Raw genomic sequence first — 13164 nt, forward strand, 5'->3', positions numbered from 1 at the left:
ATGGACCTCTGAAATCCCTCGCTGCTCTGCTTGTCCTTGCAGTATTTCTTTAAACAACAGGAGTGGAAGCCAAGGCAAACACACAGCTCTCCATCCCTTCCTGAGCCCTAAAGCTGCCGTTACGTGCCTGCAGCTGTGCTGCAAACAGCACACCGAAACGGACAGGGGATGCTAACAAGGCCGTGATTGTTAATCGCTCTTCGTTTGTGAGGCTGGCACATACTCATGTCTGGAAAACATACAGGTCTGTGCAATGATCAATACCTTCTCCACTCATCCCTAAACGCAGGTAAGAACAGACTTACGAGCGTGCTCTGTCCTCATATTAATCAGTCGAAATCAGCTAAGGGAGTCAGCAGTTCAGCGGGACATGATATCTATCTGTTCAGAGATCCTTTGCAATTAAAACAGAGTGACTTTGATGTGTGCATCACAAGTACAAATCAGGTAGTTACAGACAGGAGTACACAGGCATTAAGAACACTTGGTGTAACATCCACCAGCCCACAATACAGAGATCTGTTCTAAAGGCACTAAACACCCCCAACGCCCAGCCCAGCGCTCACGTTTCTGTATTCCTAAGTGGAATACAGCCTACAAGGAGAGCACAGCCAGAGGCCAGTCCCAGGGCACAAAGGCCGACTTGTCTGTGCAGCCCCCAAACCTCGGTCCTGCTCCAACCAGCTCTGCGCAGAGGGCTCTCTTGGGACCAGCTGGCTTCCAAGAGCAGGTGACTACAGCAACAGCGCTGTACCAAATCTGGTGTCAAGAAGCCCCGGGAGATCCATGAAAGGGCTCTCCTTCGTACTCGGGCAGATCCCAAGGCTAGTCCAGACAGTCCCAGACACTCACTGCTTTCTATGTCGCTCTTGAGAAACCACTCAGTCCCACGCTGCCAAAGCCTTCAAACCACCCAGCCACAAAACGCTCCGAAGCTGCAGCCAGTCACGCTCCGCGCAGCGCTGCCTTCGCCAGCACTCAGAAATCCCTCTGCTTCACAAACTTATTTTGTTTGTTGCAATAATGTTGAGGCACTGAGAGAGGGGAAAAATTTTTACTTGCAACAATGATTGCGTGCAAAGTATCTTCAGTCTTGCTTGACAAGCACCTCATCTTAAAGCCAATAAACCAGGGAATGATTTGTGGAACAGAAGCAGGTAATACAGCATCGAGAACAATGAATGAGCAGCAAAATCCAGCACAACTACGCAGTCCTTAAGCACTAAGTGGCAACTGATAAAGAAAGTTATGGTCAGCATGAAACAACGCACATAGGAAGAGATGCAGCCCTAACAATACCTACACAATCGCAGGCTTCACACAGCCTGTATCACACGGAGGAGACATTAAAATCCCTGGGAATATTTCTGTTAAAATGCCCCTGTAGCACGCCGGGGAAAAGAGAAAGACAGTGTTGATTCCTGTATACGGAAGTAAGAATGGAAAGGATCAGCCCATTAGCATTACACAAACCCTTGCTGCTCCCACAACCCGTGTTCTGCAACAAATTCTCATACTTTTGTCAGAAAAAGATACGGTAGAAAGAGAATAATATAGGAAAGACAACATGGTGATGAGAGGTAATAAAGTGACTCCTTATGAAAAGAGATAATAAAAGATCAGGATTCTTCAGCACGGGAAACAGACACTAGAGAGGGAACTACGACAGAACAAAACCTTACTTTACAAAGTGTGAATAACCATTCTCTGTTCACTCCTCTACAAACCAAGGCTAGGGCCTCAAATCAAAACCAGTAAAGCTTTAAAACCCCTACTGGCAATTTCAAACGGAGTAAGCAGGTTTCTTCTACGTGAAGCAGGTTAAATTCTGGGATCTGTCCCAGAGGATGGTCTGGAAAGGGAAGGAACCATGTAGCTAAAACAAACTCACAGAGGACAGCTCCTTCACGGGCTACAAACTCCCCGCTGCTCCTCTCCCTCCTGGAGGCAGGGATGGCAAACTGAAGGAAAGCGATCACTGTATTCTATCCATTTTACTTTTTAAAATATATTTTCCTAAACATTGCTACCCCAGACAGCACGGTGAACTAAATGTAACTCTGGGCACTTCCTATGTTTTTCATATATATATATATATATATATGTACCTTTTCATGTATTAAGCATCATTTCATCAGGAATAATTTTTTTCTCAGGGTAATATTAATTACCTAAAAGGACACTGCAATTAAAACAGCTTGCGACCATCCCATGACCCATACAGAGATGGAAAGGGAATAATTTCCTGTTCTGTTCAGGGCAGAAAATAATTCTATCTGTGCTGATAAAGGTACTTATTCCTTTCCAGTAAATCCCATGCCTCCCACATGCTGCTCTGCTATTTCCTCTCTCCAGCTCCCCTTCTGCAGCTGCTCTCTACAATTAAAAGCAAGATGTAGATGTGCAGAAGCCTTCCCTGTTTGGAAAAGAGACGGGTCTAGTCAGACAAGAACACTGTCAGCACAGTGCCTGCGGGAGGAGGTGGGCAGAGGCACTGAGAACGTCTCAGCTCTGAAGTTAAACTCTGAATTACAACTGCTATACCCTTGCTTTGTACAATATCAAAGTATCAGAGTGGCTTACAAACTTTAAGACTCAACCTGGCAACTAAAAACCCTTCAAGCCAGCAGACAAAGCCAAACACCATAATCTGCTAGGGACCAGTCACACTGCCTGTCCCAGTAGCCTTCCTTCATCTCAAAGCTTTGACTGAGAACAGCAATTCGTCACTAAGAGCTAGAGAACATAAGTCTTTTCAAGGCGATAAAAGCATTTATTTAGACATCTGTAGTCCAAACACATCCTCCAAATGAATTTACTCATCTCAGAAGAGTGCAGGTCTTGTTTGGCAAAGATATTCAAAATCCTATTTTCCCAATAACCTCAAAAAAAAAAAAACCAACCCAAAAAACTTCCTTTCTCTTTTGTTCTATTTCATATGTTGTCAGTCCTTCACAGTAACTGCTGATGAACACTGTTCATCACGGAATTCCCCAGCATACCAGAAAAGCATATTCCCTTATCTCTGCAGGTATCTGACCCACCCTACAAACTCTCTTTTGGCATATTTTTTAAAAAAAGAGAGCAATCCTTTCAATCCCATCCATAAGCTGCAACCAAAGCCTGTTCATTCAGGCTGCTGAAGAAAGCAAGGTACCTTCCCTTGCCCTCCTCCTTACCGAAATCCTAGCCAGCTGCAGTGCTTACACAAACACAGAACACCCTGCTTGGCTAAACTGCAGATCGTTCCGCTTCTTATCATGGGAAAAGGAAAAAAAAAAAATCTTTGTAGAAAAGAGAGCCACACGCTGCTGTCCCAATTAACGTCAAAGCCAGAGTGCTCTGCAGTGACCAGCAGCACCCAGGAGCGGAACACAGCGGTGCCAGGCCAAGATGCTCTCCAAAAGACTCTAAAAGGCTGTCTGATAAGAATGATGTTTCTACTTACTCCGCAATAAAGATGAATATGAGAAGACTGGCACAGCACTAAGCCCACGCTCAGACCTAGCTGGCTGAGGCAAATACATCATCTCTTGACATAACGCATCTCCGTGCAGCAGAGCATTAGCGAAACATCAGCAACGGAGCAAAACCCAGCAATTAACCCGGGAATGCTGGAGGAACACAAAGGAAAAACCTCACTCACATTTAGTATGTAACTGTTCAGACTGTGCCCCACAGCTGCGCTGCTGTCCCGGGGCTTGGTTTTGAAGGATCTTCAGGACTCTACAGGGGGCTGAACAGTGGCCAAAGGAAACAGAGGACTCGCGAAAGAAAACAGAGCCTCACCAGACGCGGCTTTCACGCTCAGGAACTAGCTTTCTGCAAGTTATCCGAGCGAAGCACAGCCTTTGGCAGCCCACCTGCACCCGGCTCAGGACCGAGCGCTCACACAGCCTTTCTCCCAGGGCCTGCATCACCAAAAGCGGTGCTGACGGAGCTCAGCTCCTTTCTGTGCCGCGATGCTTGTGGCACCCCGCCCGGGCACACGCACCGGCCCAAAAGCCAGCTGCTGCACCGGGTCCTGTCTTCCACCTCCTGGAAGGGAAACTGCACAACTCCCAGGAAAGCTCTGAAACAAACTTTCCTTCACTTCACCTTTTCAAAATATACACGCTTCAGCTACAAGGGGCCCAAAGAATATGCTGTCTGCTAGGTTCAGCCTGGGGAATAGCAAATGGAGCCCACTGTGCTTATTCATCTCAAACTCCCTTTGGCAATAGCTTGTTCCTCCAGGCCTCATCCAGAGGTTCTTCCTTCACTACCACCACCAAAGTTCATCAGCTTGTCAGGTGCAGACTCACAAAAGCCCTGACACAATCTGTTCTTAGTATCCAAAGATGTTCGTTATTCTATTTGGGAGCTTTTACTCGAGAACTCTTCTGGCTACCTCGTCTTTGAGAGAAATTCGTAACTAACTTGGGACAAGTAAAGCAAAGTTTATTACTGTAACACAACCAAACCTACTGTCTGTCAAGCCACTACTCATGCCAATTAACCAAAGCTGTTCAAAATGTATTTTTACGGAAAAATAACATCAATGTAGTATACTCCAAGTAAGAGCAAATAAGCTTTTTTGGTTGGTTGGGGGGTTTTGTTTTTAAATACAGCTCAGCTCACAGCAACCTCCAAGTCCTTTTCCTACACTTCTTAAAAGCAGGAAGTAAAGAATTACATACCATTGATGGCACTCAGCGCTTTGATCCCATTTCTGTAAGGCAATTTCTAGCTCTTCTTTCCCTGCAAATAAACAGAGACAAGAAATACAGTCCCTTTCTCTACTCCCTTCTTTAAGGCTGTTACAGTACAATAACAGAACGGCACAAAAAGCTATTTGTTAGTTTTATAATATCTTTGACTTGAAAAGATTCCATAAATAATTTCATACTCTTGTAGTGACATGGAACATCCAAGACCACTCAAAGAGATCACACGAATTTTAAGTAGAGTAGCAACATGGTTCCACCTCACTCAGAAGTACAGTCCAGTACAACAAAAACACCTTCCCCACTTCGCTAAGCAGAGGCAACGAGAGCTCCAATGGTTTCGTTCTGATTAACTTCACAGCCTCGGCTCTAGGACCTGTCCCACTTCCCCCTCTCTCCTCAGGGGACCTGCAGCCTCAAGAAGGTGAAGCAGCAAAGCGGAAGAGCGGGGTCTGTAACGCTGCAGCGCAATGCCAGCTTTCACCGCCCCACTTGCCCTGAACACACATCTCCTTACCATCAGACGCGTATGATCTCTTCTCATCTGCATCTTCTGTGACTTCGCACATATCACTATGTGCTCGGGCCAGGCGCCAAAGAAAGTCTTTCTGGTCTGCATACTGCAGTAAAAACATCAATGTTTTGTGTCAAGATCCATTCTGCCATGGACAACGAGGACAAGAAAGAAAAACCAACTGGGGGCATAGACCAGAAGTTGCACAGATATTTTTTGAGACCTTAAAATGCCCCAACTCTACAAGAACTGAAGCAGAACCACAAAAGGGCAAACTGGACGGTCAAGTGAAGCTCACAATGAAGCTCACAGTGCTACGCTGCTGGTACAGATCTAACTGTTGCTGCCTTCTAGCAAGGAACCCCTCCACTTCAAAGGCCATGCTGGGGTCAGTTCTTCAGCAGTCTCTGCTAACCTCAAAACACTGGGGGGGAAATCACCCCAAACCTCATCACTTAATCAAAATTCACAAAGTGAATTTTACTTTTTTCATGCTTCAGTCTGCATTCAAACAGTTTCACATCCTGGCTCGTTCTTAAATACGGGACAGTAGTATAGGCGTACTGCTAAATTTGAAGTGGGTACGTTCTGAAAACTTCAAAAACTTAAAAACACAACCTAACCCTTCTGTTTTGAACATGCAACTTATTTGTTTCATGACCCACCACACAGGTGAACTGGGCAGTCCTCGGAAAGACCATGTTTCCCAAATATAGGTCAAGCCATCACAGATGCAACGAGGTAACCGTTCTCAAAGCATTTACCGAGTTGATAGTGTACACACAGTACTGTTATTGTACACATGTACAGCGTGTTCGTGCCGGGAAAGCGATGACAGGATGAGACACAGAGTTCCAAGACAGAGAGCGACTGGGAACTGGCTGCTGCTGTAGCCCTAACAATTTTGGCCTTCAGCCCGCTCCCAAGCTGCTCCTGAGGAAGGGGGCCGCTGGAAGTTGGCCCAGTTGCTGTGTGGGACCTGGACCCTGCTAAGACTTGCAATTTCCTCTTTCCCAGCTATTTAGCTCAAAACACAAATCACTGCTGGAAAACATAAAAAGGCCACCTTTACCGCCAGTTTGTTATTCAGCAGCAGCTGGAATCCCTCTCTCTTCTCCTGCTCATCTCCGTCGTGCAAGCGGTCAGCCTGCTGCAGTAGCTGACCCAGTCCTTCCTCTAGCGAGGAATCCGAGATGAAATGCACTTCATCCTCGTTGACGAGATCCAGGGAATCCCGTCGCGCAGTTCTCACTGTTTCACAGCTCACTTCGTCTTCCCCTTCTTCGCTCTCTCTCTCCGACTCCCGGTCGTAATCAGACTCAGCGTTGGCTGTGGTGTACCTTCCAGGAAAAAAAAACAAACCAACACATAATGCAAAATCATTTTGAAGAGATACTGTGCAGCCTATGACAGTTTTAGACAGGCTGTACAGAAAAAAGCACTCTGCCTAATAGAGGAAGAAGAGTATCTTAGCTTATCCTGGAGAACACTGGACAATCCAAGTGTCGCAAATAATACGCCTGCCACTATTTCTCACATAATACACACAACCTCAAAAAGCTGGAGAAAGAAGGCTCAGATAATTAAACAACTAAGAACAGAGCCAGGACAGTTCAATTAAATGTACAGATGATAAGAGAGGATTTCCACAAAAGATCCGACACACTCAGCCATGTGGAAAATATCACCCGAGGTTTTCAGCCTGCTCCAGGAAATCTCAGACACAACAGCTGTTTTGGCACGATCTCATCCCTCCATCATCTCGTCCGCGCGCTAAACACCAGACAGCTTGTGCACACTGACACGTGAAAAGGTACAAAACAGCAGGAGAGCGAGCAGAACTACCTCACATGAGCAAGAAGTCCAGAAAGGAGATAGCACACAAGCCACAAAAAGACACCACGTGTACAAAATCCCAAACAATAATTAGCTGCTAATTAGTCAAATGAACCAGGAGAAAGCTCAGATCAAAGTTTCTGAAAATGGCTAAAATTAAGCTCCCCCCAATCACACACAGGCACGTAAGCTGTGAATTTAAAGTGGCATTCCAAATGGACCGATACCGTTGCAGTGGGTTGTCTACTCACAGAATTCATTTCTGTTTGTCCCCCTCACATTTATCTGTGAGCTTAACTGAAGAATAAGCGCGAGGCAGCCAGCAATCTAAGAATGTGATGTGCACTTTTATATTCCGATTTTGTTGGTCTATCTGAACAGAAAGCTCTCTTCCTGAAGCAAGCTACTTCAAATCCACAAATGCTTCATTCCAGGGGACGTTTGTAATTGCTACCCAACTAAACCGCACCCACGCTCACTTTACAAGTTCTACTAGAACGAAGGGGCACTGGGAACTACAGCTGCACTCCCTCTTGTCCTGGCCGAGTTTCCCCTCCGAGGGACAGCCCAGCGCTCTATGCATGAAGCTGCCTTTGTCTGGAGACAAAGATATGCGACCCAGTCTGTATCTGAAGAAAGCAGCTGCACTCATTTGGCCACACACAGATAACAAGACATTTGGCTATCGAAGCTTTCGTTTTCTGAGAAACATCAATAGTGCCCCAGCATTTCCCTCTGGTAGAGGGTAAAGAAAAACCCCCACCCACCACAGCCTCCAAACTCACCCCTAAATTTAAAAAGCGCACCACTTTGGATGGAAGCATTCCAACACAAGAAATAAAGTCGGAGCCAGCCTTGTCACCACAAAGCCAGGAAGGCAAGCCCTACAAGAAGACATGCTGGAGATTACATAGCCAGCGCTAAATGGGAGGTGGCACTGGCACGGCTCCGTTTCAAACCGAGTCTAAAGCTTCATTTCTTGATATTTTCTTAAGATTAATGATATTACTTCTCTAGATTACCTCATTTTTGGTACTTAAACACAAACTCCTCAAATTCTCTCATTTCCCGTCCTCACCTACTCTGCAGCACAGCTGTGGGCTACGCAGCTGTGACACTGCCTCACTACAATGCCTTACTGGCAGCTGCAACGATCTCAGCACTTCAGCCCAAAACCACTTTGCACGTCGAAGGCTCCTGAAACACAACGTGGTCTGTAAAACCAGGCAGCGCTGGACGGCTCCCGTGCACCTTCTTTTCTTTCACTTGTGCAAAAATGTGTTCTCCCCAAGACAGCGCACACAAGACACTGCCAGTTTAAAAAGGCAAGTAAAACCATCTATAACTTCATAAACTCTGAGCTTCCAGGGAGATTAAGGGATTTAGATGTTACCGGCCTGTTCTCTCGAGTTTACCATGATGGAAAGTTCTTAAATGCTTTAGTATGTTGAGGCCTCTGGCGAGCACACATCCTGAAGGAAAATGAAAACATACCATCTGGAAGAAAAAAAGCACACAGACAGAGGAGGCAAAGCAGCCCAAAAGACCAACGCAGCGCCAAAGCAATATAGAGAAATTAAGCAAGACCTCCGGGCTCCGGAGAGCTCGTGATCGTTTTCGTGAACTGTATATGAAATTGGAGAAGATGCTTATGTCCATGTGGTTTAGAAAATAAAGCCAAAATGGGAGTTGTTCTTTCTGAATTTCATTAAAAGAACACAACAGCCAGAAATGAATACACAGCTGAAATTTGCCTGGTGAGAACAGTCTCATTCTTCCTCCTCGTGGCTGCTAAAAAGCTTAAATGGACTTTTCCAAAATACACATTTGCTACCCTGATTTTCTGCTAGAAAATTTCTGTGTTTACATCTCTAAAGACAGCATTGCATTCTGAAGGCAGATGGTCCTGAGCAGACTAATATTTATCTATTTGTGTAGGACAAATACCAGAGAGAGAAATTAGGTACTATTTGAATTTTCATTTTTTTTTTAACTGAGTGGGTAGGCAGCTCTCATCTTTCTCCACACTGGTCATTAAACCTAACTACAGATTTTAAATAAAACGTAAGAACTCCCCCAGCCACCACTAGGTTCCCAGTAAAGCAACGAGGTTTTGCAGTAAAACATATCCCTGCTCCACAGTGCACCCGAGGTCCCCTAAGGAGGGCGTCTTCTCCGAACCTTAGAACTGTTGTCGGCCTCTATCATGACTTAAAGTTTTCTAACGCTCAGACGACTCCTAGGGCTGGTATCTGCTGAAAGCCACCATCCTTTTCAGCACACTTTACGCACACACTGGCGCCCTCGTGACTCAATGCATCTGTTATTACCTAGAAAGCAAGGTCTTGCCTTCAGAACCAACTATACAGTTTTAAAATTCGTTAGGCGGCCGTGTTACATATTACACCATCATGAACCACTTACTCCTTCATTTTCCTTCCATCTGAATACCCACTTCAGATGAACGCAGCAGTTCTCTAACCCGAACGAGGCCACCCCAGCTCTTTCCGGCTTCGCCAACTCCTACTAAAGACAAAACACTGAAGTGACGCGGTTTTCCGGCAGTCAAAGCCTGCTTTCCTGCAGACCCGTGTCCTTTGCTCTAGGAGGCTGCCACAGCGCTGGCTGCCGTCCCCTGATTACAAACCCGCGCTACCAAGTGTCAGCCTGCACCAGCTGACTGGCTGCCACCGAGAGCGCGTCACGTCCAACCCCTGCCCACCTTGCTCTCCGTGCTAGAGTTAACTTCTCTCTTTAAGCTGCATTTCATTTTGACTTCCCCGGGAAAACCTAAGTGGCCAGCGCTGCATGTTTTATTAGAACACAGTTCTTCCACACCTACAAGCTACAGACTTGTCCGATTAAGGCACAGGATTTCATCAGAAAGACGGCAGTCACGTACACGTACGCAGCAGACCTCCTGTTATCCACCCAGTATGGCAACCCTTGCAGCTACATCGGCACTTCTGCTGGTGTTCTTAAACTACTCGGGGTGCTCTTCACCTGGTTTTATCAGCAACACAGCTGATCAGTGTGACACACTGAGAAAAATCCACAAGAAATACCCTAGCCAAAGACATTGCACTTAATCAGAATGTATTTTTGACTTTCTCAAGTTTTACAGACATTCTATGATTGTATGGAAATTTTATTTATAAACTCTCTCACTGAAGTCCCAGGCTGGACTTCTACTTCCCTTCTTCCTGAAAGGTTCCCTCATCAAATTATTGCTTTTAAAAAAAACCCTTAAGAACTATGGTGGTTTTTTTTTTCCCCCTTTCTCTAAAAGTCGGAATCATTGCATTTCTCAATCTGGCTCTAGCAGCAGCAGACTTACTGAACTAAAAGCAAGCACAAACAGGATGACAGACACCTAGTGGGGGAAAAAAATCCCGTCCTTTATCTTACAGACTGCTCAGACACAAGTAATCGGGCATCAAAGGCCGTAAAATCTGCTTCTAGCCTGGTGCTCTGCTTACCCTCCTTCACTTTCTCCATCGTCCGTATTGGCTGCTCCTGAGCTGGCTGTGAAATAAATTGAACTGGAGCCTGTGGAATCGCTTCTTTCTCTAGGAAACGGGAACCGCCTCCGGCGAGTTACCTTCTGGGTTTCTTCCAGGTGGGACCTTTGAGGAAGGCAAAAAGAGGAACAAATAAACACTTGATAGGGACACGTCTGCTGTTTCACTGCCCTTCTCCTCTCCAGCAGACTCTGTCCCGTTTGCTGCATATCAGAAGAGCTCCCAACGCGACTTGGCCTTGCTCACACGAACACCCCGCTGCCGCACGGCGAGATCACATTCGCCACGTCGAGCCAGCCTGGCCACAGACCCGGTCCAGGAACAATCCACTCACACAATCCGCACACAAAGGGGAACCGTATCACACGCGCGCCTCTGAGCGCCTCAGCCAACAGAGACAAAGGGATGCTGGAACCCCTTGCAGAACAGAGACAGAGCATCTTCTATTCTACATCAAAAATCTCCTACAGCTGGCAGCAATCAGAGAGAAAACAGCAGTTACAAGAGACAAACATTTACAGGACAAACAGCCTTCCCAGCCCAGAACATGCAGCAAGTGTCACTACTTGATTCTCCGTAGGAAAAACAACAACTCTGGCTAAACACACGATTTGTTTTTACATTAATCTCACTGGAGAGATTCCATGCCAGCGGAAGCCAGAGAGACACTTTTTCCACTTTCGGAATTTAAATTTAACATACTCAATCATGGCTGTTCGACCACGCCATGGCGTAAATATGTGCAACAATTAAAGAAAAGGCAGAAAGGGGCGGGGTTGCTACCTGACTTCGCCAACGATTTCAGCAGCCAGGTGCTGCAGGCTGTTTCGTAGCTCCTCCACTTCTTTTCTCAGCTCTGCAATGTTTCTCAACACGAAGTCAAGGCGCTCCAGCACATCCAGCTGCTCGCCGTGCGTCAGGAGCGGCGCGTGCACAGCACCATCTCCCGCCTCTGCGGACACCTCTTGAAGAAAACGAGAGGAGAGAAGTTCAGTGGATGCAAACAGGAAAGGATTTTGCACGGGAAGTCTCAGCACAATTTTGTTTTCCGAAGATGGACGATACGAGGCTTGGTCTCAAGTATTGCTGCCTGACCTGGCCTGAGGTTTCGGGTTCTTCAGTTGATTTACTGCCCCCTTCTCTCACACCAGCACTGAGCCACACTTAACAGATTTGCAATAGCAATTAGGGGTAAATAAAGCTCTTTTGACTACACTTCTATAAAAATCCCCTCATAATTTTTTTTTTTTTAAAAGAGCAAAATCCCTACTGAGTATCGCAAAGACTACTGTATACGAACAAACTGGTTTTTTTAAAGTCCCTACTGGAAATCAATTTAATTCCTGTTCTCCACCCTTCTGCATTAACACAACACTAAAAAACTACACTCTGCTCTTCTCTTGAATTGCAGTCAACTCAGGAGGCCTCCAGCCAGGAAAGCAAACAGCTTACAAAACTACATGTGACAACAAACAAGGACAATGGAAGCTAGCTTTGGCCAAAGAACACCCACTTGAAAAGAAAAAAAAAAAAAAAAAAAAAAAAAAGACCCAGAAAAACCAAACCTTCCGTTCTTTACTAAAGTGAAAAACCCCCACGGAAACCCGAAGAGGAGACACTGGACTTTGCAGAGCAGTTTAGTCATTTAAAGGTGTCAGCGCCTTGTACCGAACGGCTAGGACCTTTACCAGCCTGCCTGACCCTCAGCTCTTCCTGCAGACACAGCGTGAGCACACAGCACGTACAAACAGGTTCATACCTGTGGATCTCAAACAGGTTTGCTTGAAAGCTCCTAAATACTATAAACAAATACACCACCAGGTAAGTCAATTATTTAAGAAGGAACACTCGTTTTATGTTACCGAGAATCACTCCCAAAAACGCAGCCAGATTTGCAGAAGGGCCTATCTTCCAGCGCAACCTGTGCTCACGCATCTAAACTCAGAGGTGCAAGTCTAAATTCTCGCAAATAAAGAGGTACCCTAATCTTTTCCCTACCCTTCTTTCGCTTCTCAGAAACCAGGTTGTTTGCTCTGCCGTTTTCCCAGGCAGGGCCGTAGAGCCCCTCGCTGTGCTGTCTGCAAGCCCCTGCGCTGCCCAGCAGCGTCTGCCGCTGCTCCCGTTATCACGGCAGCGGGGGCCGGAACCCCCTGCGCCCCGGCTCCGCTCAGGACCTGCCCTTCCAGGGTGCGGCCCCGTCAACGTGGGGATCCAATTCCTTCCCAGACAGGCGGTCAGCAGCTTGTCGAAACCACAGGGCTGCGTCTGCTCTCCTGCACTGCACCTGCTACGCACAGCAAAATATTAGGGGACAAGTACCCAAAAATGGGTTCTGCAGCACTACAAATTAAAACACTGCTCACAAACTGCTCCCGCCCCAACACAGCGGCCAAGAGGAGCCCTCAGCCACCCCAACAAAGACGCTCAAGTACAAGTTCTTCCCCATAAGTAATTTTATTTCCCAACGAACTACCACGAACTACCTCACGAACTACCTCCCGCACCCGCTGGGCCCTCAGCGCTGCCGCTCTCCCTCGCCTCCTGTCCCCAGCGCTGCACGCCCTCGGCCGAAGCCAAGGCTGGGCTT

At 46.6% G+C, this 13164-nt stretch overlaps 1 protein-coding gene across 1 annotated transcript in view; it reads right to left on the reverse strand.

The window, feature by feature from the left end:
• RMDN3 (regulator of microtubule dynamics 3) overlaps positions 1-13164 on the reverse strand; it is a 30555-nt gene that overhangs the window by 16917 nt on the left and 474 nt on the right. The window contains exons 2-6 of the mRNA XM_086749646.1: positions 11361-11541; positions 10536-10682; positions 6293-6560; positions 5224-5326; positions 4680-4740 (exon numbers count right to left, since the gene is read on the reverse strand). Of these exons, the coding sequence (XP_086605772.1) occupies positions 4680-4740; positions 5224-5326; positions 6293-6560; positions 10536-10682; positions 11361-11541 (760 nt within the window). The remainder of the gene's footprint in view (positions 1-4679; positions 4741-5223; positions 5327-6292; positions 6561-10535; positions 10683-11360; positions 11542-13164) is intronic.

Source organism: Chlamydotis macqueenii, chromosome 5 (assembly GCF_036417535.1).
Source record: "Chlamydotis macqueenii isolate bChlMac1 chromosome 5, bChlMac1.mat, whole genome shotgun sequence".
Lineage (NCBI taxonomy): Eukaryota > Metazoa > Chordata > Aves > Otidiformes > Otididae > Chlamydotis > Chlamydotis macqueenii.